The sequence below is a fragment of the Oncorhynchus clarkii genome, chromosome 32 (assembly GCF_045791955.1).
Source record: "Oncorhynchus clarkii lewisi isolate Uvic-CL-2024 chromosome 32, UVic_Ocla_1.0, whole genome shotgun sequence".
Taxonomy (NCBI): Eukaryota; Metazoa; Chordata; class Actinopteri; order Salmoniformes; family Salmonidae; genus Oncorhynchus; species Oncorhynchus clarkii.
In genome coordinates, this window is record NC_092178.1 from 34,618,648 (window position 1) to 34,644,477 (window position 25,830).

Below are 25,830 nucleotides of genomic sequence, written 5' to 3' on the forward strand. Positions count from 1 at the left end.
AATGTAGCAAGATTATCTGGAGATAGGGGATGACATGATAATTTATAGTCTAATGACAAACAAGTGAAATACAGCTACTACGTAAGCACTGTACTATGATGTAGTAAGTAGCCTATTGTATGAATGAGTCACATTTACAGTAAAATGTATGAGTAGTGTACTAACCATAAGTGCCCATGTGTGGTGCTCTTTTGCTACTGCTGTAATTCACTTTGCGCAAGCGCAGAGTTATTTTATATCATCTCGCGCATGCTCATTTCCAAATCCACAGGATATGTGTTAAATCACTCAGAAGACAACGCATCCACAACACCTCTGGACATCTACGCATTATATTCCCTTTCTTAAATTAGCCCCCCCTCAGCGTCGCAATACCGCCCCCAATTTCAGTGTCGGTACGGAGCCGCCAGGCCGGGACAGAGACGGAGAGAGAGCCCTCGGCCATGGAAGCGCTCGGACCCGGTAAGAGGATGATATGAGAAGCCCATATCGGGGGTGTGTGCGCCTATTCATTGCGCAACTGGGAACCGTGGTTGTAGTTAGGCCTCGGCGACAGAGAAAAAACAAACAAGCATATCAGGCCCAACGTGAGTGGCATATTAATACAACGGAGATAAGGTTCTGTCCGTGACTTCTACAGCCTGATAAGCACATGTTATATAAGACAAATCGAGTGATTTGTTTTTGTTTCTCGGCTGTTGCTTTTATATCTGAAGACCCCAGCTCCAGACGATGGTTGGATGGCATTGTGTGAATGTGGGGGGGATTTAACCAAGACCTTCCTTCCGTGTCGTGTGTTTACGATGTCTGTTGTTATCTAGCCCATCGTTTCATCAAACACGCTATTTATTCAGCATCATGATACGTTTAAAATGATTCCAGTTGAAATAGGTATTCCCTCAAGCCAATATAGCATCAGAAAATGTTAAAATATGAAGCCTAGTAATAAGTAATTGTACAATCGACAGTAGGGAAGGGAACTCTGGCGTCTCGTTCGTACTGTCCTTTCTACCTATTGAACGCATCGAGGTACAGTAGCTAACATCACAATACTGTCATCATGTCTTTGTTCACGCTGAAATATTTCAATATTATCGACTGTTTGGTGGCAATAATACATTTAAATGTGTTTTTTAGGCTCTCTAGCATTTCTGTCAGTACTCGGCGGTTTGCGCGCCACCGTCGCCTGCCCGTGCCTGGGAGGAAATCAACGTGCACTCGTGCATGCATGGAATGGAGCCTGCCTTGAGTAGAATGCGTACTACTATTTATCGATCGAACTTGCAAGCCATCGCCATACTCCAATAATGCTGCAATTGACAATTGATCTATGAATCATTTTCACACCTGATATACAACTAACTTTCCTGCAGCTGGTGAGAATTCCTGTCTTTATTATATGGGATTACCAAATTATCACCTCTTTGTAGCCTGATATAGAAACAATTGTCACCAGCAATGCAGCACTCATGCCATCAGTTTACTGCCACATGCCTATCAATTCTTCTAATTTTCCTATGTTTTAACCATTTCCATGCTAAGGTAAAATGTCACTAGGCAGTAGCAAGCAGTGTGTGGGTAAAGTCACAGGGGAAGCCAAGTCAATATTACAATTTTAAAAAAGCCATATTACAACCTATGTTGTGATAATTGGTTTTTGCTCTATAACCCATTTGTTCATACGTCACTGTAATATACAATAAGGCCGAGATAACAACAAAAATATAGTGGCAGAGTAAATTCAACTACACATGTTTGTTTCATCACAAAACCGAAGAGCACCATCTGTCCGGTGAAATCCACAAAGACGATATTGCATGTCACAAACAGCATGGTCATGACCTACAGCATGGTCAAGCAAAATCATATTTTTGACAGTTTACTAAACAACTACTGATTTTAGAATCACAGAGATAGCGTAAGCCTGCAGAAAGACAACAAGATCACTGCCTCAGCTATTGCAGCACCATTTTAACTTACTTTTATAACATCATCAAATCAACAAGACTATTTATGCTCATTGAAAACATACTTAAAGATGCCAAAAACAATTGAATCCAATCAATGTTCCTAAATATCATGTGGCTGTGCACAGTGTGGCTGTGCATGGTACTGATTCTGTGTGCATGCGCACCCAATTAAAACATTATTTTTTTTAAACGTGGCCTACTTGTGGTCTTGTTGAACGCCAATGCCGTCCTCCTCTCTTTCATGTTGGCAAAACTGTCTATGGCTCTGTCATACAGTACATATTTAGTTTTTATTTAGTCATAAGGCTACCTAGCTAAGATGCTTGCTAGCCTAACTTCATTACATGGGCAACAATGAACCAGATAAGTTGATTAAAGGATCAAACCCTTTTTTTCAATCCAAATCTAACTCCCTGTAGCTCAGGACCTGAAGCAAGGATATGCATATTCTTGATACCATTTGAAAGGTAACACTTTGACGTTTGTGGAAATGTGAAATGAATGTAGGAGAATATAACATAAGATCTGGTAATAGAAATAAAAAACATGCTTTTTTGTATCTTTTTGTATTGTCTTTGAAATGCAAGAGAAAGACAAAGGTATTATTCCAGCGCAGGCGCAATTTAGACTTAGGCCTCTAGCTGGCAGCAGTGTATGTGCAATGTTTTAGACTGATCCAATGAACCATTGCATTTCTGTTCAAAATGTTGTATCAAGTCTGCCCAAATGTGCCTAATTGGTTTATTAATCCATTTTCAAGTTAATAACTGTGCACTCTCCTCAAACAATAGCATGGTATTCTTTTGCTGTACTAGCTACTGTAAATTGGACACTGCAGTTAGATTAACAAGAATTTAAGCTTCCTGTCTATGTCCTGGGAAATGTTCTTGTTACTTACAACCTCATGCTAATCACATTAGCCTACGTTAGCTACCAATCCTGTAGCGGCTAGCTTGTTAAAGTGAGCCTACAAGGCTACATATTGAACTTAAATCGTCTCAGGCCAGTGGCACAATAAATGCATTTATGGTAAGAACAGAATCACCATCATAATCATTAGCCTATACAGAGAATTAAGTTTTTTTAAAAAAGGCCAAATACCCATCTTATCCATGTCTTAGGAAAGGGTTGATTTAGCAAGCTATCTACTACAGGAAAACTACCCAAGCAGACCTGAAACAGATCTGACAATGACGTTTTGCTTTTTATTGGTGTGAAGCCAAATCCAAACCTGCTCCTTTGAGAGGAGGTGTTTTGCTGCAACAGGACACAACCCACACTTGAGCTCAGCTCAACGCTGATTGGCTAATTAAAATTATTTTGATTTTTTTTTAATAAAGGGAGGCCAGATGCTTGCTGGCATCAATCAATCAAATGCTGCATGTCATAATCTTTTGGGCCAGACAGCATCAGCTACATGGGCTACACAGACTGAGACAGAGATGTGCTGTTTTCCTTGCTCTGATGATTGGTATTATGGAAGGCTTCAATGGTTGTTTTAACCCCAGTTCTAGCCATGTAATCTTCCTCCCTGTTATATAGCACCTACTAGTTTAGTATGCAACCCAGTGGCGGTCTGTGCCGTTTTAAGATGAGGGAGGACATATATATATATATATTTTTTTTTTAATGATCTTGACCTTATTTCTATTACACCATATTGGATGGCTGTCATTCATATTCCATTCACCCAGTTCAATGTTACAGCGATAGCTTGAAGCTACTACATGATACTCAAAATGTCCTTTTACCCATCATGACGTTTCAACAACCTAGCCTATGAATGAAAGTTTACAATGTAGGTGCACACAGGTTGAGAGACAAATTAGACGTTGCTCAGTGACACATTCAATACTGCCTTTCACATGGGTGAACATTCGTCCCAACAGTTGCAAACAAGAGTTTCTATTGGACAATTTCATGTATGTTTATCCCGTTTCGTTTGCTTCCATTTTAAGAAACGTTTTTCAACAGAATCGGTGGAATCAATATACCCCTGATCATGCATAAACACTTCGCTTTCATAGCAGCCACATTGTATTCCTTCTAGCATCTATGTGCTCTTCTCTTACCTTTTCCCTTCGCTTATGGACTTCAATGCACAACACATCAGCTGTATGTGACCAGGCGAAAAAACCTTTCTAAGGCCCAACCATATCATAACTGCTACACACAGTCTACATCATTGTCACCATATTAGCTAAAGTAATGAAATAGTCAACCCAGTTAATATAACTAACGTGTTAGTAAACATTTGTGTATAGTCAGTAAGCAGTTTAGCACTTACACCGGCTGGCCCCGGTGTCAATAAACTAATAAAACCAAAAGCTTACTTTGACTTGGAAGCGTTCCAGTGTTGTATTGGATAGTCATAACCAGCTAGCTAACATAGTATTCCTCTGTTTGAGTAGGCTAAACTAGCTAGGTGCATTTGCTAGCTAAGTGAAACTAAAAGTGATGTTATGCAGTTCTAGCTAGCTGTAGCTTATGCTTTCAGTACTATATTAATTATCTGGTCCTTTGATTGGGTGGACAACATGTCAGTTCATGCTGCAAGAGCTCTGATAGGTTGGAGGACGTCTTCCGAAAGTTGTCATAATTACTGTGTAAGTCTTTGGAAGGGAGTGAGAACCATGAGCCTCTTAGCTTTTGTATTGAAGTCAGTGTACCCAGAGGAGGATGGAAGCTAGTTGTCCTCCGGCTACACCACGGTGCTACCTCAGAGTGCTGTTGAGGCTACTGTAGACCTTCTTTAAAAATAGTGTATTTTAATAAATAATTTGGTGCCGTGAATATATTTAGTATAGTTTTCTCTAGAAAGGATAACTTTTTAAATGTTTTGCATTTGAATTTTTTATGAAATTTTGTTAAAAGGATGGTCCTCCCCTTCCTCCACTAATGCAAATCCATGGCTTTTTGTTCATAGCTGGCATTCTGCTTACTGTTGTCTATGACAAAATATCAAAAAGACCAAGTGATGGTCTTTCAAGAAATCATTGCAACACAGTCCACCCAAATAACCTCCTTATCAGCTGTAGCTCCCTGAGCAGCAGCATCACATACAGTACATGAACGCTTGTATAGGTAGAAAATGTAATTGTCTTCCCGGTGGAAATTAGTTTTAATGTCGCATGATCCATAAAAATGACCATAATCAAAGGAATGTAGGACATAAATTAACAACAGCAGATTAGTGTTTTCAGTAGACTAACCTTAGTTGACCCATAGTATGGGCCTAGGCAGTTTAATCTACAAGACACACAGGCCTAGCTGGCCACTAGCTATCGCCTGTGTCTTGTGGTTATGAATGGCTGATGTGCCCCCAGCAGTCTCCAGGCCACTCACAACTGGCCCTTCTATTTTCCACTGTGTAGTCCAGGTGATTTACAGGTGACTGCATGTCCCTCACAGTCAATGTCATTACTGACTCATCAGCACAGTGCATCCTGTCTGCAGGTTAAGCCCCATTCTCACGTCACACGCTACACAAGCTAGAGGCCTAAGTGTAAACACAATGACCTCCCCTCAATATCACCCATACTGTATTTCCTGTCAAATACCCCCCCACACCCCCATCTCTCACTTGCACTAGAGTAAAACAAAAATGTATGCTTTATGGTAGTAGGCTTATATGTTGACCGGTGGCCCGTAGCAGCTTTGCCTAGCCAGTAAATATAAATCATGACTGAAGAAGGTTTTGTATCTGTTACTTAGCCAGTAAATATAAATCATGACTGAAGAAGGTTTTGTATCTGTTACGACCATGAACCTAACCCTAGTGCCTTTTCCTTGGTCTCCCAACTGCAAGGTACTATTGGCCAGACTGTTAGACTCTAAGGAATTTTACGTACTACACCTTTTATTTACTACATAAATCACCTTAAACTGTGAATGATGATTCAGTTAATAGACCAACAACCAGTGCTCCTCATTTTTAAGTCTTATGCTCAGTCATTTAATCACATTTTATCAAATAACCAGCGGAAAAATCATTATTTCCCCACAAATGTAATTGTGGTGGTCTGCTTTATCTGATAGCGTTCTCCTTTGGTGCAGTGCAGTCACGGTAACCGCTTGGCTTTGAGATTGACTTAAATTGCCTAAGAATCACAGTGAAGCCGCATGCTTACATCGTGGCCATGTACAATGCATTCATTTGCGTGGACAGTGGGCTTGATTGTAATATATGTAGTGCATGTGACAATCAGCCAGGCCCTTCAGGTTTCTGCTGCAGGCTTGAACCCATAGTTGAGGTACCATTGAGACACCCTCATTAGGGGGGGTGGCAGAGAGGTACGTGGTGTAGGTTTGGGGAGGGGTCCAAGCATTCCACACACTGACAACCCCTCTCAACTGCCCTGAGGCAGCAGCTGAGGGGGCTATATATAGAGCCAGTGCTGTTTTTGGTGAAAGTGGGTGAGTCAGGGTGACCCAACCTGACTGCTACCGCTGGGATCCCTCTTTCTGAACCTCACCTACAGCACACACGTATGAACACACACCATGCCGCCCCGGGGCTTTTGTTGCTCCCATGGCAGTAATTTACTGGGATATGGAGGATTAGGGAGGGGGGTGTTTAGGGGGGATGAGGGCATGCAGGGAGTGTTTTTTTATTTTTAGGAAGCACAGAGAGGGTCCTGATTGCTCCCCCTTGGGCTTCACTTGCTAACTGGAGCGTGGCGGTGCATCAGGTTCAGGACCCCCGCAGCCCCCTTGTTGTCAGTTGACAAAAGCAGTAAGCATCCCATTCCCTCTTACACCCAGCCTTCAATCATGAGAAGCTCAACTCTTCCCTTTCCCTCTCTACATGCACTGCATCTTGAATGTGTAGGCCTAATTCTTTTTTTACATTTTGTTTTTATACTTACCGAGTAGTTGAAATTGAATAGTTCCCCCTATTTTATCATCTATTATTTTAACACAAATTTAAATGTAAGACACCAGTATACAATACAGTGGTGCATCCCACTTCCAAACATCCACTCAAATAATTGTTGTAGTTTCATTGGCTGGATGAATTGCTCAGGACACATGCCTGTGAGTCAGTATTGGGGCTTGGTATATTAGGCCTACACATTTTAACATTGGGAAATACACAAATTGTATGAGCACATCTTGTATCAGACAGGAGTGCGGAGGCAGTGTTTGTTCAGTGTGTAACTGTAATCCCGACGGTCTCTGCGGACCCCCATCTGGCCCTGCTGCCCTCCGCCTGTCTCCGACACGCTGCTCTTTGTCTGGGGCGGGCCCTGTGCGTCAGTTTATGGTCTGGCTGTAGTGGGGTGGGGTGCTGGGGCGGGCCCTGTGCGTCAGTCTATGGTCTGGCTGTAGTGGGGTGGGGTGCTGGGGCGGGCCAGCGTGTAATTGCGGGTCATTGTTTTGTCCTCCTGTTGACCTATCTGGGTTGGAGGCCAGAGTGATGGATGTTGTGGGTGGGTAGTCGTGACCTGTTGGAGGGAGTTCACGCGGGAAACTGTGGCAAGGAGGCGATTGAACAGATTTCAGAAATGGATTGTGCAAATTGACCAACAATTCTACAATAAGGGCAAAAAAGAAACTGCAAACGCATGCAGCAATTTTTGTTGGTCAGTTTGTATTCATTTCTGAGCATCCTGTCAAAATAGCTTAGCTACCAACCAATAATTGCACCCACGGTGGTCAACATGCTGCTTAGCCTCATTGCCAAAACAAATTAGTCTGAGACCAAAAAGCCTCTTAACTACTTACTTCTCCTTTCCTCTTAAAGTGTAACTTTAACAGGATCTTATTCATTAGAGCACATCGTAGAAAAAGATTTTGCACCACAAACAAAAATGAGCATTTCAAGTTCAGGTACCCCCTCACTGTTTCTGTTTTCTTCCGTTTGGTACCTAGTGAATACGAACCAGCTGAAATGAATGTATCAATTAACAAATGTGTGTGTTTCTGTGTTTGGACCCCCCTATAGGCCCGTCGGCCCCCACCTCCCTCTTCCAGCCCCCGCGGAGGCCTGGCATGGGCACCGTGGGGAAGCCCATCCGCCTGCTGGCAAACCACTTCCAGGTGCAGATTCCCAAGATTGATGTCTATCATTACGATATCGACATCAAGCCTGAGAAACGGCCTCGGAGGGTCAACCGGTAAATACAACTGGACATATAGAGGGGGAAGGAGAGACATTTCTCTCTTGAGGGGAGCTAGAAGGTAGAAATGAATTTTCATTGGAAGGAGAGAGAGCAAGGTCTTAAGTTGATCATTTGAGGGTTTGTGTGTTTGGTGGAGGCTTTTAGGGGAGTTGAGGGAATGGAAGTGTGTACTTGTTAGCAAAATAAGTCAAACTCAAGTGCGAGTTGTACTTGTGAAAATAAAAATGGGTATTTAACGTCAGGGCGGGTGGGAAGTTGTTTATTTGAATAATGTATTGGGAGGGACAGTGAAGACCAGACTATAGTACTGTAAGCAGTACAGTCGATGTGAATGCATTATCTGGCCAGCTCATGATTCCCCCTCTCTCACAGGGAGGTGGTGGACACCATGGTTCGCCACTTCAAGATGCAGATCTTTGGTGATCGACAACCGGGCTACGACGGGAAGAGGAACATGTACACGGCCCATCCACTACCCATCGGGAGAGACAGGGTAAGCAACCGTCTTAACTATACTATTGTACCTCTAGTTTTAGCGACGATGTAATGGGTTTTCTCTCCATCCCAGCACCGCTGTCAGTTCTTGAAAGGTTTTTGGGAATTTCCTGCCGCATCCAGAACCACTGGATCCATTTGCCCAAAACGCGATGTGCATCTGTTTATTCCAGGCCTTGACCAGTTTCTTTAGATATACTGTCAGGTCCACCATTATTAAATAATGATTGATTAAAAGACTATATAAAATAAATATATTGTATGCTCCAAAAAATATACATCTATTTTATACTAATACATTTATGTTATGTTGGTGGTTGGAATTGAAGAGGGTTCTCCAATGTGTTCTCCAATCTCATAAAACATTTTAGCAAAAGGCTCAGTGCCCTTATCCTTGCAAGTTTATAAATGATGTGGTTAACTGTATGGATAAAAGGCAATATTGTGCTGCCCTCTTCATTGACCTGTCAAAGGCTTTCAATACTGTTGATCCCTCACTGCTAATTCAGAGGGTTTCCTCAATTGGCCGCATGTAACTGGTTTAAAAATCACTTGACAGATGGAACTCAATGTATATCTACTGACGGCGTTACATCTGGTTTCCTGGATATTACGAAATGTGTCCCGCAGGGGGCGATTCTGGGTCCTGTACGTTTTACTGTTGACCTAAACAACATTGTAAAATGTTCGCCTGCACTTGTATGCCGATAATACTGTTGTGTATGCTATTTCTCCCAGGGTTGACCACGCTTTGTCTGAACTAAAGTCTGCCTTCATTGCATTACAGAAACTTAATTGACTTGAAATTAATACAGAATGCAGATAAAGCACCTAAAAAATAAATGTAAAAAAAGTCTGATTTAAGGATATGTACTTTGGATGGTGTCCATATTGATTGTGTCCCTGCTTACAAATATCTGGATAGATGAAAGCTGTCTTTTTAAAAAGCATATTGATGGGTTGGTTAAGAAGCTGTGAATAAAAATGGGATTATTCTATAGAAATAGGTCCTGCCTCTCGCTGAATGGTAGAAAGCAGATGAATCAGTAGACGTTCCTATCGGTCCTGGACTATGACATAATCTACAGTATATTAATGCAGCTGCCACGTCATTAAAGCCGTCAGATGCAGTTTATTATAGCGCACTGCGCTTTATTATGGGTGCTAGTTTCAGTACTCGCCACTGCATTCTATACCAGAAAGTTGGTTGGCTCTCTTTTTATGTCACGTAGGTTGGTACGTTATGTTTTAATTTATAAAGCCCACTGTACCTAACGTCATTACTAAACTTTAGACATACGAGTTACCACACTCAGTCTCAGGGATGGCTAACTCTCGAAATTCCTTTGGCTTCTAAGGAGTTTTCTTGCACGTTTCTTTTTTTTCTTTTTTTTTTTTTTTTTTACAATCTTCAAAATGTTCTTAACTTTGATGTTCATGTGCTTCTAGGGTTATTCAGAAAGCTGAGGACCATATTATTGATGAATGCATTTACTTTAATATTTTTTCTGAACGTGTTTTTCTTTCTGCTATTTATATTTTGACGTGTGTATTTTCTCTAACGTGTGTAATACAGGGCTCATCTGTAAGAGACCTTGGTCTCAGTATGTAAAGGTTAAATACAAATACAAATGAAAAAGGTGAGGTATTGAAAACAGGGGTGCCAATAGTTTTGACCCCTGTCTTTTTCAGAGAGAAAAAAAACAGTACTTAAATAAAATCTGTTATCTGAGCAAATGTATTAGTATAAATTAAAACTTTTCAAAAGAAAATGGTGAATAATAAAAAAGCATAGTATTTGTATTTATTTGACAGTCCATTTTTGCTCTTTATCAAGGGTGCCAATAATTTTGGACCTGACGGTATAGCTCAGAGCATATCACAAATGTCTTTATTTGTGGCTTTCCTGACCTTGCAACCATTCCCTAACACCCTGCCCTCTGTCTCTGTCCTCTAGGTGGATCTGGAGGTGACTCTACCGGGGGAGGGGAAGGACCAGACCTTCAAGGTGTCGCTGCAGTGGGTGTCGGTGGTGAGCCTGCAGATGCTCCTGGAGGCCCTTTCAGGCCACAACGAGGTCCCCGAGGACTCTGTTCAGGCCTTGGACGTCATCACCCGCCACCTGCCTTCCATGAGGTAAATGTTCCCACTATATGGCTAACCTGCGATGTCGAAATGGGCTATTATGTGAACATTTATGTACACACATTTGCTTGTTGGTTTAAGTTTATGGTTAGGCATATGAGGTACACGGCTTCTATAACTTGGCCCCATAACACCTCTCTCTTCCTGTGGCAAAATACCAGTTGTTCATGGATTCATTGCGTTGTTATATCTTGGCATCCTATATCAAATAGTCTTGCCCATATAAACAGTGAATAACTTTATGGCCAGTTTCCACACACAGTTCCAAATAAATAACTCTGTGCCTATGACCTAATTTCATAAGAACATCAAGCAGATACTTTGAGGTGTAGAATAGTGTAACAGTATTTTTCCCAGAGGGAATTTCTGTTGTCATTCTGAGGGGTGAAGAGTGATCTCTTCCAGAATAATCTTGTCTGTCATTTTTTGCTACATTGTGATCCCTCTAACTGAACCAGTTCTCTAACTGACTCTCCATGTGGATGCTTCCAGGTACACTCCAGTGGGGCGCTCCTTCTTCTCCCCTCCGGAGGGCTACTACCACCCACTGGGCGGAGGGAGGGAGGTATGGTTCGGCTTCCATCAGTCGGTCCGTCCTGCCATGTGGAACATGATGCTCAACATCGATGGTAAGAGCCCTTTGTGTGTCTTTAGGTTAGCCTTACATGCTGACCAGACCGGACAAGTCGCGTGCGCAGCAAAATAAATGTAGAAATCCATGTTATTCAATAATTGCACCCACACTGCTCGCACGAGCCAACGAGCGTCTGCGACGACAAGGGCTAAACTAGAAGTCATTCCTATTTCTGACGCAGATCGCACTGAAAGTCCTGCCTCTCCCATCTCCTCATTGGTTTATACAAGTAGGTACCCACGTGCCGCCATCTCATTGGTTATACCCACGTGGGTGACTGAAAGACGAACTTTGTTGTGGTAATACAATGAAAGTTTAGATGCGATCACCATATAAGTTCAAAGATGAAAAATCCTGGAAGGAGGAGAGATGACTAGAAACGATTCGGTTGGCCGAATTGTCGGAGTAGAGGACCTTGTGCAGTTCAGGTAAAATAACAACTCAGTGTTTATATCCCAAGACAAATTAGCTAGCAACAGCAAGCTAGCTAAATAGGACAAATTAACATTAGCTAGCAAGTGCAAGCTAACTAGCTAAATTGCCACACATGTTTAATGCTTTTTGACCTGTCCCCGAATTAATGTCATTGGTTCAGAGTTTGTTTTGATATTTTAACCTGCGTATCGCGTTTGGTTTAGGGGGGGAAAAATAAATGTATGCACGATAGTGCACGATGGCGCACGCGCGCAGCCGGTTTGGGTTCCGTGTTAGTTATCTTCTGACTGTAGTCAATACAATGACTCAATAATGTAAAAATCCCAGGCTGTGTTTGTGTTGGAGTAATATAACGTGTATTGATGTTTGCTTTGGTCGTGAACCTTACATCTGTCTCGCTTTGTCCCCCCCCACAGTCTCTGCCACCGCTTTCTACCGTGCCCAGCCTGTGATCGAGTTCATGTGCGAGGTGCTGGACATCCAGAACATCAACGAGCAGACCAAGCCACTCACCGACTCCCAACGCGTCAAGTTCACCAAGGAGATCCGAGGTGGGTGGGGACCTGCAGGTCAGACCAATGTTTTTACCATGTTTCTACACACCAAGGCTGCATCTGAAATGGCACCCTATAAACGTGTTGGCTGACACTGTCACGAAACCAATGCGCACGCTTCAATGGGGCAGAAGTGTGTGTTGTGATTCTGGATTGCCAGATGGCTAGAAACAATGACAAGAAGCTGCAATAAGGGGGATTGTAGGTGGCTCGTTTCCGCTAGTTTTATCTTGTTCTTGGTACCATGTCTTGTTTGATACCAAGTCTATGCTAGAATGGCAAAATTTCGTTAGCCAGGTAACCAACAACTCTAACGATGTATTCTTGAGACAACAAGTGCTAATTGTGCAAATGTATTTGTTTTCAATAAATATTGGAGACAAAATATAGTTGACATGTTGTCAACAATCTAAGCCAACCCCTTCTGTTTTGCCCCATAGTTGCGCACGTGTCGGTTTTGTTGCTAAACAACCAACCATTCTCTTCACTGTATGATGCACTACTTTTGAGCCCTAGTCAAAAGTAGTACACTACATAGGAAAGGAAATTGTGTGACATTTCGGAGCCTTATTAGACGGCATCCACCCATCCAGACAACTGAACTGTACTACACTGAAGTGTATCTCAGGGTCTCGTGTCAAGTCCATTCCAATGCATGAAGTGAATTGAGAAACCAGTTTGAGAATTGTGAAAAGTCTTTACTGACAATAAATGACCCTTTTAACTTGTATCTCTTGACTTGAATTTCAATGTATATGAATTGAAATGGAATTGACACCAATCTGTGCTGTACACCCATAATCTGAATCCTAACGTGCTTGACTTTAACTTAGTGTAACTTTTGTGTAAATCAGGGATGGGCAACTTTGATGGGGGTGGGTGCCACAAAATAACAGAACTCATCTTGAGGGCCCGCAGTGGCTCGTCGGTCTGCGTATCCACCTCACACTCACAGTACACACCCTGCGAGCAAAACATTTTAGCGGCCCCCTTCGTGACAGCGAAGAGAAAACAAAAATATGTTTTAAAGTTAATTTCCTGCAATTCTGCTAGGGCTGTGCGGTATACCATATTTTACGATATACCGATATTTGAATGTTTGGTTTGTTAAATGTGATATGCAGTGTGTAACGTCCATTTCTATAGTTCGCTACTTGAGTCATCTTTCTCCGCTTTTTCACGCCATGCCAATTTCGACACACACCTAGCCCCGCCACTCAAGGAGCGCATTTGTTGTTCCTTGACCATGAGACACTTGCGTTCAGTCAGCATGGTCAATGAAGCACATGCAACAATGTTGATGACAACGATGCTGTTTTCACTTTGCTTCCTAAAATAAATCCACTAGCGTTCTATAATTACATTATGAGTTTTTTTCTTACATCTGCAAACTGCTAGTTTGTCTTAGCAAGTTGGGCCTAAAACGGGTTAGCCGCTGATGCTAATCGCTAGTTAGTTAGCTGGCTGAGTCAGAGGCAACGTACTTAGACATTACAGCCTGATAATACCAGTGACGGTGTAGACTTTAATCAACATGTTTGTGCAACAGTATGTTAGAGGAATACTCAAAGCATTTCTGTTAGCTTCATGAAGTAGCGAAGAGAGAACATTCAATGCAGCCGACGATTATAGGGTCCCCTAGGAATCACTTATAAGCACTTTGGTTCTTACCTTGTCACAATAACTCCTCCCTGGCATTTTAATTCAATGTCATGTCAAAAAAACACTGTTCAAAGTTCCCACTATTATATTCTAACTAAGTAGAATTAGCATAATCATTATATTTCCATGATTTGAACAGTTCACCCAAGTGTTTTGCTCGAAATCGCAAGTCAATTCCTAATTGCAACAATTGGTTAAAAATAAGGCCAAGATTGTTTGCCCGTGTCCTGCAGCCCTACGTGGAAATTAGGCAATTTATTTGTTGTTGAAGTTGAATAAAACAATCAGAATGGATGAAGATCCACTAAAATCCCTTAAAATGTATGTGTTGCCACCCTAAGGTCACGCACTACTCATGAAGCAAATTTATAACTCGTATTTTTTTGTTTGTTTTACCTCTACGGGAAGTTGAGCTAACGTGCGCTAATCTGATTAACATGAGGTTGTAAGTAACAAGAACATTTCCCAGGACATAGCCATATCTGATATCGGCAGAAAGATTAAATTCTTGGTAATCTAACTGCAGTGTCCAATTTACAGTAGCTATTACAGTGAAAGAATGCCATGCTATTGTTTTGAGGAGAGTGCACCGTTATGAACTTGACAATGGATTAATAAACAAATTAGGCACATTTGGGCAGACTTGAGATAACAATTTGAACAGAAATGCAATGGTTCATTTGATCAGTCTAAAACGTTGCTTATACACTGCTGCCATCTAGTGGCCAAAGTCTAAATTCCTCCTAAACTGGAATAATACATTGTGGCCTTTCTCTTGCATTTCAAAGATGGAACCTCTCTTAAAAAAACATTAATTTCACATTTCCACAAACGTCAAAGTGTTACCATTCAAATTGTATCAAGAATATGCATATCCTTGCTACAGGCAGTTAGATGTGGGTATGTCATTTTAGGCAAAAATTGGAAAAAAGGGGCTGATCCTTATGCCGTGATATCATAATTTGCCCATATCGCCGACCTCTAAATTCTATACATTTTGCCATGGGACGATTAAGAGATTTTGCAATTTTATAACTAATTTCCTGCAATTCTACACATTTTGCCATAGGGTGGAGGCAAATGTTTGCATTTTAATATGATATTTCATAATCAATGGGCCCGACCTCGGTTGATAATTCGATGATGCTTACTACAAGTTTAGATTGTCTCAAGGCCAGCTAACGTACAATACTTTTTTTTTTTTGCTGACATGGTCTAATTGATGCACAACCACATTTCTAAATTGCACTGTCAACAGTAAGTTGAGACCCCGACTGAGTCCCCGTCCCACCCCAAATAAATATACACTGCTCAAAAAAATAAAGGGAACACTTAAACAACACAATGTAACTCCAAGTCAATCACACTTCTGTGAAATCAAACTGTCCACTTAGGAAGCAACACTGATTGACAATAAATTTCACATGCTGTTGTGCAAATGGAATAGACAATAGGTGGAGATGATAGGCAATTAGCAAGACACCCCCAATAAAGGAGTGGTTCTGCAGGTGGTGACCACAGACCACTTCTCAGTTCCTATGCTTCCTGGCTGATGTTTTGGTCACTTTTGAATGCTGGCGGTGCTTTCACTCTAGTGGTAGCATGAGACGGAGTCCACAACCCACACAAGTGGCTCAGGTAGTGCAGCTCATCCAGGATAGCACATCAATGTGAGCTGTGGCAAGAAGGTTTGCTGTGTCTGTCGGCGTAGTGTCCAGAGCATGGAGGCGCTACCAGGAGACAGGCCAGTACATCAGGAGACGTGGAGGAGGCCGTAGGAGGGCAACAACCCAGCAGCAGGACTGCTACCTCCGCCTTTGTGCAAGGAGGAAGGAGGAGCACTGCCAGAGCCCTGCAAAATGACCTCCAGCAGACCACAAATGTGCATGTGTCTGCTCAAACGGTCAGAAACAGACTCCATGAGGGTGGTATGAGGGCCCGACGGCCACAGGTGGGGGTTGTGCTTACAGCCCAACACCGTGCAGGACGTTTGGCATTTGCCAGAGAACACCAAGATTGGCAAATTCGCCACTGGCGCCCTGTGCTCTTCACAGATGAAAGCAGGTTCACACTGAGCACATGTGACAGACGTGACAGAGTCTGGAGGCGCTGTGGAGAACGTTCTGCTGCTGGCAACATCCTCCAGCATGACCGGTTTGGCGGTGGGTCAGTCATGGTGTGGGGTGGCATTTCTTTGGGGGGGCCGCACAGCCCTCCATGTGCTCGCCAGAGGTAGCCTGACTGCCATTAGGTACCGAGATGAGATCCTCAGACCCCTTGTGAGACCATATGCTGGTGCGGTTGGTCCTGGGTTCCTCCTAATACAAGACAATGCTAGACCTCATGTGGCTGGAGTGTGTCAGCAGTTCCTGCAAGAGGAAGGCATTGATGCTATGGACTGGCCCGCCCGTTCCCCAGACCTGAATCCAATTGAGCACATCTGGGACATCACGTCTCGCTCCATCCACCAACGCCACGTTGCACCACAGACTGTCCAGGAGTTGGCGGATGCTTTAGTCCAGGTCTGGGAGGAGATCCCTCAGGAGACCATCCGCCACCTCATCAGGAGCATGCCCATGCGTTGTAGGGAGGTCATACAGGCACGTGGAGGCCACACACACTACTGAGCCTCATTTTGACTTGTTTTAAGGACATTACATCATAGTTGGATCAGCCTGTAGTGTGGTTTTCCACTTTAATTTTTAGTGTGACTCCAAATCCAGACCTCCATGGGTTGATAAAGTTGATTTCCATTGATCATTTGAGTGATTTTGTTGTCAGCACATTCATCTATGTAAAGAAAAAAATATTTAATAAGAATATTTCATTCATTCAGATCTAGGATGTGTTATTTTAGTGTTGCCTTTTATTTTTTTGAGCAGTGTATATACAGTACCAGTCAGTTGGGGGACACCTACTCATTCAAGGATTTTTCTTGGTGAATAATAGTGAAGAAATCAAGACTATGAAATAACACATGGAATCATGTGGTAAACAAAAAATTGTTAAACAAATCAAAATATATTTGAGATTCTTCAAAGTAGCCACCCTTTGCCTTGATGACAGCTTTGCACACTCTTGGCATTCTCCTAACCAGCTTCATGAAAGGTCCCCAAGACCACAGTGGCCTCCATCATTCTTAAATGTAAGAAGTTTGGAACCACCAAGACTCTTCCTATTTGTATTTTTTTTTTTTAACTAGGCAAATTCTTATTTACGATGTCCACTGTGGTCTTGGGGTACCCTTCCCCAGATCTGTGCCCCGACACAATCCTGTCTCGTAGTTCTTCCAGTTGCCCATTCCTGGTGTAAATCATGCATTGATGTGAATAGGTTTTCACTTATGCACAGCCATCTCAAGTGAGAGTTAGGCTATGTGAGAAGGCAACCCGTCACCTCATATAAGAGCAAACCATAGTCTTGTCCAACAGTCAAAGATGAAACCGTCTAAAATGATCTGCTAAAATGTTTTGAATTACAAAGATTTTCAATGATGCCCCGAAATGTCAGTTTCAAACTCCACTGGTTATATCTCCCTCCTCTTCTGTCTCTGGCCCTATTTGTGATGTGCTCTTCTGGGTGTTTCTATGCGTATGCTTTTCGCTCTTAGGTCTGAAAGTCGAGGTCACCCACTGTGGTCAGATGAAGAGGAAATATCGCGTGTGCAATGTCACACGCCGTCCTGCCAGCCACCAAACGTAAGTGCTGCGCTAGTCGCTACACATTCCAGAAGTTTATCTTATGTATTTTTAATCAACCTATCCAAACATATAAACCGTATCTATCTCTTGATACAAGATCATGTTGATGCAAAGACGAGACGCAGTGCTCTTTCCTTTTGCTCTTTTGTTTTATTCATACGGTGGATGAATATGTATTATGTCTGCCCATTGCTCAGGTTCCCCTTACAGCTGGAGAATGGCCAGGCCATGGAGTGTACAGTGGCTCAGTACTTCAAGCAGAAGTACAGCCTACAGCTAAAATACCCCCACCTGCCCTGTCTACAAGTGGGGCAGGAACAGAAGCACACCTACCTACCCCTGGAGGTAAGAGGGTGGCTCTAAAACGCACAGACACACACACACTTCACAAATGAAACCCCACTGTATGTATAGAATGCACTCAAGATATTGTTGCAAGTGATGTTTCTCTCACTGTGGTTTTCCAAGCCTTCGTGACTTTAACGAAATTGCATGAAGGCAACACTCATTGCAACTGTGCATACCCGATGGGTAGGGGGGAAAAAGGGGTTGTGGACCTGGGCATGGTCAGATTCTAGTTTCCACCTTACTTCAGGTCATTAGGCACCAAATGGAAGAAAAGGGACTGAAACGGTAACGAGTACCTGGACTTGTCCAATAGAAACAAACCTTTTCATGTTTCTCCATTACTTGACTACTGTGATCGTCAGTAACTAACTATTCTCTGTCCGTATACAGGTTTGCAACATTGTGGCCGGGCAGCGCTGCATCAAGAAGCTGACAGATAACCAGACCTCCACCATGATCAAAGCTACAGCACGTTCTGCACCCGACAGGCAGGAGGAGATCAGCCGACTGGTAAGTGATTACTTGCACCCTCGGTGGTGGGAGTGTGAACTGCAACTCAGGAAGTGGAGCGCCGTAGTCCGACAGTACAGTATGGAACCGCATCTCTAATAGAAATCCCCAATCAGTTGTAGTTGATGTCATGGCGATGTTGGCTAGTTAAGCTCATGCCCAGAAACACGTCATAGGGGTAACGGTTATCTCGTGCCGAACTGAGCCTGTGCAGGCCGTCAAATCAAAGGCACTCCTTTGATATAAAGTTGATTTTTGACAAATGAAAACGTCAGTTTGCCACTTTCATGAGGTTGGAGTAATAACATGTTCAACTACTTGAGGTATTGTCTCAAATCTAGGTTGCGCCTTTTAAGTTTTGAGAATTTATTCCATAGTTGTTCATTTTCAATTTTCTCATTGACTTCTCGAACACCAAACCCTGACCTGGTCTGTTTCGCAAGTGTTCCCGGAAGTCTCGTGACGTTGTACCTCTGGGTTTAGAAACTTTGTGCTGTAGTCTGAGGCAGCCATTTAGTTTTGTTTTTGCAAGGAAAATGCACTGTTGGATCTTTTGAGTAGTTGCAAATATCCGTGTTACTGTTTTCTAAAGAAGTGTGGTTGTCCAGAAAAGGTCTGCACATATCTCTTGCCTCATATGGCTTCCTTACTGAATATTCCATGTCCACCCCCCCAAATATAATCTGGGCAGGGTTAACTGTAAAGTAACTTTGTGCTAAAAGGGCTTTATGAATGAATTGATGATCTGGTATTGGTAACGGTCGATTGCAGTAGGAATCTAAATGATAGATTCAACAACAACAAAAATACTTCAGACACTAGCAGGAAGCAAAGTCTTCTTTGCCTGCCTAACCTCTTTCTTCCTTTCACACCACCTTTTCTCACGCCCCCCCCCCCCTCCCCCCCCAGGTCAAAAGCAACAGCATGGTCGGCGGTCCCGACCCCTACCTGAAGGAGTTTGGCATTGTGGTGCACAACGACATGACCGAGGTGACAGGCCGAGTCCTCCCAGCGCCCATGCTGCAGTATGGGGGCCGGGTGAGTACCGACACTGGGCGGGACTGTGGCAGGGTGAGTACTGGGGCACTGGGCTGGGTCAATGTTTCATGGGAGGGATGGGCCATACGTGTGTGTGTGTGAGTGGACTTCTCAAGGGGAGGAGGATGAGACTTCATGCCACACAGCACATTTAAATTAAATTCAATAACCCTTACTGGAAAAAAAACTGTCTTCTGGCAAACAGTTGTTGGCCAATTTGCCGCAAGTAGGCACCAAGCTTGTATTTTCACATGCAAACAGTTGCAACTTGTGAATTTTTGGCGAACAATTCTAGGAAACTTGTGGTGAACGTTCAACTTTTTTGCTGCAAACTTGTTATGCAAATTAGATCAGGTTTTTGGTTACTGTGTGTTAACATTGAACTGTATCCACATAAACCAAATCACACACAGGTCTAACTTTAAATGAACATTCTTCTCACAGAGAACTAAACTTGACATACTAAATATACTAGACATGTATTCAATGTCTTAGGTGATAAAAATAAATCATCATGCTAATGAAGAAAAGAGCAAATTGTTTAATCTATTTATGTAGCTACATTTACATGAGAGAAATGTGAACAGTGGGGATGTTGACCTTTAGGATTTTTAAAGGGGCAACTACAGAATTTACATGAGCCAAGTGATAACTGAGCAATATCTTTCAACCAATGCAAGTTTAAATTACAATTAACACAATGTAAATACATTTAAAGAACTAAATCAAAACCAGGTCAGAACTATTGCCTTTTTGAATGAACTTTGGAGATGGCTGCTCTGTGCAAGTCCTTCATCCAAAGCTTGTTGAATGCATGAACTGAAAAAATCAAACACAAAAACAAAATTAGGACACAAAAATGTTTTATTACTGATAACAGTTTCTATCTTAAAGTAGACTGAGGCTAATGGTCGGTCGGGTTTGGCTTTGGAAAAACGGGGTCGGCTGTGACAAAATTGGCTTCATATTGCAATGCTTCTCAACAATGTTTCTGCCTTGTATAAATGCTATAAAAAGAAACATTGTAACTAGCATAAACTGGGACTTATGCCTACTAAATCTACCATTAAATGTGTGGCCAACTGTTCCTCGAGATTTTTTCTCCAGCCAAGCCTCAATACAACTGATTTAAAACGAATCAATGAATTATGATATTCAATCTAGACTGGGGACTTCATCATTTAAGAGACAGTTGTCTCTTCTCCCTGACTCAGGTGTGTATAAGACTTGGGTGGAAGATAAGCAACAAAAGCAGTTCATATTATTTGTCCAAAATGAATTATTGCCTTGAAGAAGTCTTGACCTGGTGCACACATACATTGAGTCTACAAAACATTAAGAACGTTCCAAATATTAATTGGGGCATGGACTCCACAAGATGTCGAAAGTGTTGACTCCAACATGGGCCAGCAAGTTGGCTGGATGTCCTTTGGGTGGTGGACCATTCTTGATACACACGGTAAACTGTTGAGCGTGAAAAACCCAGCAGCGTTGCAGTTCCTGACACAAACCAGTGCTCCTGGCACTGCTCCTGGCATCAATATTTTGTCTTGCCCATTCACCCTCCGAATGGCACACATACACAATCCATGTCTCAATTGTCTTGAGGCTTAAAAATCCTTATTTAACCAGCCTCAACCCTTTCACTCTATCCCATAAAACATGACACTGCTAACTAGGCATCAATTAGCTAGCACTTTTCACGTTTATTAGGAAGGTTAATGAAGTTGGACTCATTCCAGACCACTTTGGTAGGTAGCTTGGTTTCCATTTTCCAGCAGATTTTCCTAATACCCCTGATTGGTTGTCAATGGTTACTGGTCTTGGAACTCATGTGTTCCCCAGAAACGGCTTCTGGTGAACTGTTTGCAACTAGCAGCAATACATATTGTTGCCACAGGTTTGCCACCGATTCAAATAGAATCTTGAGAGAATTGTTGTCCAGAAAATAAAAACAACTCTGGCTAGCTGTTTGCCAATAGTGGCAATAAATATTATTATTGCCAGAGGTTTGCTGCGGATTACCACTAGTGGCAAACATTTGCAAACTTCTGGCAACATTTTGTGGCACACTATTTAGTTTGCCTCAAATTTGCCACCAACTTCCGTAAAGTTGCCGCAAGAAATTCCTTCCAACATCCCTCAAGGGCATTTATTATTGCATATTGTGTGTGTGTGGTAGCAGTCATAAGTTTGGACATACAGGTGAAGTCGGAAGTTTACATACACCTTAGCCAAATACATTTAAACTCAGTTTTTCACAATTCCTGACATTTAATCCTAGTAAAAATTCCCTGTTTTTTAGGTCCGTTAGGATCACCACTTTATTTTAATAATGTGAAATGTCAGAATAATAGTAGAGAATTATTTATTTCAGCTTTTATTTCTTTCATCACATTCTCAGTGGGTCAGAAGTTGACATACACTCAATTCGCATTTGGTAGCATTGTCTTTAAATTGTTTAATCTGGGTCAAACATTTCGGGTAGCCTTCCACAAGCTTCCCACAATAAGTTGGGTGAATTTTGGCCCATTCCTCCTGACAGAGCTGGTGTAACTGAGTCAGGTTTGTTGCCTCCTTGCCCGCACACGCCTTTTCAGTTCTGCCCACAAATTTTCTATAGGATTTAAGTCACTGCTTTGTGATGGCCACTCCAATACTTTGACTTTGTTGTCCTTAAGCCATTTTGCCACAACTTTGGAAGTATGCTTGGGGTCATTGTCCGTTTGGAATACCCATTTGCGACCAAGCTTTAACTTCCTGACTGATGTCTTGAGATGTAGCTTCAATATATCCACACATGCCATCTATTTTGTGAAGTGCACCAGTCCCTCCTGCAGTAAAGCACCCCCACACCATGATGCTGCCACCCCCATGCTTCACGGTTGGGATGGTGTTCTTTGGCTTGCAAGCCTCCCCCTTTTTCCTCCAAAGATAACAATGGTCATTATGGCCAAACAGTTCTATTTTTGTTTCATCAGACCAGAGGACATTTCTCCAAAAAGTACGATCTTTGTCCCCATGTGCAGTTACAAACCATAGTCTGGATTTTATTATAGCGGTTTTGGAGCAGTGGCTTTTTCCTTGCTGAGCGGCATTTCAGGTTATGTCGATATAGGACTCATTTTACTGTGCATATAGATACTTTTGTACCCGTTTCCTCCAGCATCTTCACAAGGTCCTTTGCTGTTGTTCTGGAATTGATTTGCACTTTTCACACAAAAGTAAGTTTATCTCTTGGCGACAGAACGCATCACCTTCCTGAGTTGTGTGACGGCTGTGTGGTCCCATGGTGTTTATACTTGCGTACTATTGTTTGAACAGATGAACGTGGTACCTTCAGGCATTTGGAAATTGCTCCCAAGGATGAACCAGACTTGTGGAGGTCTAGGCTGATTTCTTTTGATTTTTCCATGATGTCAAGCAAAGAGGCACTGAGTTTGAAGGTAGGCCTTGACATACAGTGGGGCAAAAAAGTATTTAGTCAGCCACCAATTGTGCAAGTTCTCCCACTTAAAAAGATGAGGCCTGTAATTTTCATCATAGGTACACTTCAACTATGCCAGACAAAATGAGAAAAAAAATCCAGAAAATCACATTGTAGGATTTTTTTATGAATTTATTTGCAAATTATGGTGGAAAATAAGTATTTGGTCAATAACAAAAGTTTATCTCAATACTTTGTTATATATAATTTGTTGGTAATGACAGAGGTCAAACGTTTTCTGTAAGTCTTAAAGTTTTTCAATCACTGTTGCTGGTATTTTGGCCCATTCCTCCATGCAGATCTCCTCTAGCGCAATGATGTTTTGGGTCTGTTGCTGGGCAACATGGACTTTCAACTCCCTCCAAAGATTTTCTATGGGGTTGAGATCTGGAGACTGGCTAGGCCACTCCAGGACCTTGAAATGCTTCTTACGAAGCCACTCCTTCGTTGCCCAGGCGGTGTGTTTGGGATCATTGTCATGCTGAACGACCCAGCCATGTTTCATCTTCAATGCCCTTGCTGATGGAAGGAGGTTTTCACTCAAAATCTCACGATAGAAAATATAACTTTTTGGTAAAAACTCAACTCGTCTTGTTTGGAGGACAAAGAATGCTGAGTTGCATCCAAAGAACACCATACCTACTGTAAAGCATGGTGGTGGATACATCATGCTTTGGGGCTGTTTTTCTGCAAAGGGACCAGGACGACTGATCCGTGTTAAGGAAATAATGAATGGGGCCATGTATCGTGAGATTTTGAGTGAAAACCTCCTTCCATCAGCAAGGGCATTGAAGATGAAACGTGGCTGGGTCTTTCAGCATGACAATGATCCCAAACACACCGCCCGGGCAACGAAGGAGTGGCTTCGTAAGAAGCATTTCAAGGTCCTGGAGTGGCCTAGCCAGTCTCCAGATCTCAACCCCATAGAAAATCTTTGGAGGGAGTTGAAAGTCCATGTTGCCCAGCAACAGACCCAAAACATCACTGCTCTAGAGGAGATCTGCATGGAGGAATGGGACAAAATACCAGCAACAGTGTGTGAAAACCTTGTGAAGACTTACAGAAAACGTTTGACCTCTGTCATTGCCAACAAAGGGTATATAACAAAGTATTGAGAAACTTTTGTTATTGACCAAATACTTATTTTCCACCATAATTTGCTAATAAATTCATTAAAAATCCTACAATGTGATTTTATGGATTTTTTTTTTCTCATCTTGTCTGTCATAGTTGAAGTGTACCTATGATGAAAATTACAGGCCTCTCATCTTTTTAAGTGGGAGAGCTTGCACAATTGGTGGCTGACTAAATACTTTTTTGCCCCACTGTACATCCACAGGTACACCTCCAATTGACTCAGGCTAATTGACATTGTTTATCAGAAGCTTCTAAAGCCATGACCTAATTTTCTGGAATTTTCCAAGCTATTTGAAGGCACAGTCAACCAAGTGTATGTAAACTTCTGAGCCACTGGAATTGTGATACAGTGCATTATCTGTTATAATCTGTCTGTAAAAAAATTACTTGTCATGCACGAAGTAGATGTCCTAACTGACTTGCCAAAACTATAGTTTGTTAACAAGAAATTTGTGGGGTGGTTGAAAACGAGTTTTAATGACTTAAACCTCCGACTTCAACTGTACCTACTCATTCAAGGATTTCTTTATTTTGACTATTTTCTACATTGTAGAATAATAGTGAAGACATGAACTATGAAGTGACCAATAAAGTGTTAAAGAAGTATATTCGATTCTTCAAAATGTTTAATTTAACCTTTATTTAAATATGCAAGTCAGTTAAGAACAAATTCTTATTTACAATGACGGCGTAGGAAACATTGTTCAGGGGCAGAATGACAGATTTTTTACCTTGTCAGCTCGGGGATTCGATCTAGCAACCTTTCGGTTAATGCTCTAACCGCTAGGCTACCTGCCGACCCCTTTGTCGCCACCCTTTGCCTTGATGACAGCTTTGCACATTCTTGGCATTCTCTCAACCAGCTTCACGAGGTAGTCACCTGGAATGCATTTCAATTAACAGGTGTGCCTTGTTAAAAGTGAATTTGTGGAATTGATTTCCTTCTTAAAACTTTTGAGCCAATCAGTTGTGTTGTGACAAGGTAGGGGTGGTATACAGAAGGTAGCTCTATTTGGTAAAAGACCAAGTCCATATATTATAGCAAAAACAGCTCAAATAAGCAAAGAGAATGACAGTCCATCATTGCTTTAAGACATGAAGGTCAGTCAACACAGAACATTTCCACATTTTAAACCTTTCTTCAAGTGCAGTCTCAAAAACCATCAAGCGCTATGATGAAACTGGCTCTCATGAGGACCGCCACAGGAAAGAAAGACACGAAATACACGAGCACTGGACATTCGACCGGTGGAAATCTGCCCTTTGGAATGAGTCCACATATTTGGTTCCGATCTCCGTGTCTTTGTGAGACTCGGAGTATGTGAACGGATGATCTCTGCATGTGTGGTTCCCACCGTGAAGCATGGAGGAGGTGTGATAGTTTGGGGGTGCTTTGCTGGTGACACTGTCGTGAATTATTTAGAATTCAAGGCACACTTAACCAGCATGGCTACCACAGCATTCTGCAGCGATACGCCATCCCATCTGGTTTGTGCTTAGTCCCACTATCAGTTGTTTTTCAACAGGACAATGACCCAACACACTTCTAGGCTGTGTAAAAGGCTATTTGACAAAGAAGAAGAGTGATG

General features: G+C 42.2%; 2 protein-coding genes across 8 annotated transcripts in view; both read left to right on the plus strand.

The window, feature by feature from the left end:
* LOC139391961 (uncharacterized) overlaps window positions 1-25,830 on the plus strand; it is a 590,779-nt gene that overhangs the window by 5,204 nt on the left and 559,745 nt on the right. The window lies entirely within an intron of this gene.
* LOC139391583 (protein argonaute-4-like) overlaps window positions 278-25,830 on the plus strand; it is a 35,919-nt gene continuing 10,366 nt past the window's right edge. For 2 of the 7 annotated variants that reach the window (XM_071138952.1, XM_071138954.1), the window contains exons 1-10: window positions 278-461; window positions 7,905-8,089; window positions 8,468-8,588; window positions 10,548-10,726; window positions 11,228-11,364; window positions 12,221-12,373; window positions 17,631-17,718; window positions 17,919-18,066; window positions 18,460-18,579; window positions 19,489-19,650. In XM_071138952.1, coding sequence (XP_070995053.1) covers window positions 444-461; window positions 7,905-8,089; window positions 8,468-8,588; window positions 10,548-10,726; window positions 11,228-11,364; window positions 12,221-12,373; window positions 17,631-17,718; window positions 17,919-18,066; window positions 18,460-18,579; window positions 19,489-19,650 — 1,311 coding nt within the window. In that variant the 5' untranslated portion in view covers window positions 278-443. Of the gene's footprint in view, window positions 463-7,883; window positions 8,090-8,467; window positions 8,589-10,547; window positions 10,727-11,227; window positions 11,365-12,220; window positions 12,374-17,630; window positions 17,719-17,918; window positions 18,067-18,459; window positions 18,580-19,488; window positions 19,651-25,830 lie in introns of those variants that run through there. The other 5 variants (XM_071138956.1, XM_071138958.1, XM_071138953.1 and 2 more) reach the window with 4 other exon arrangements.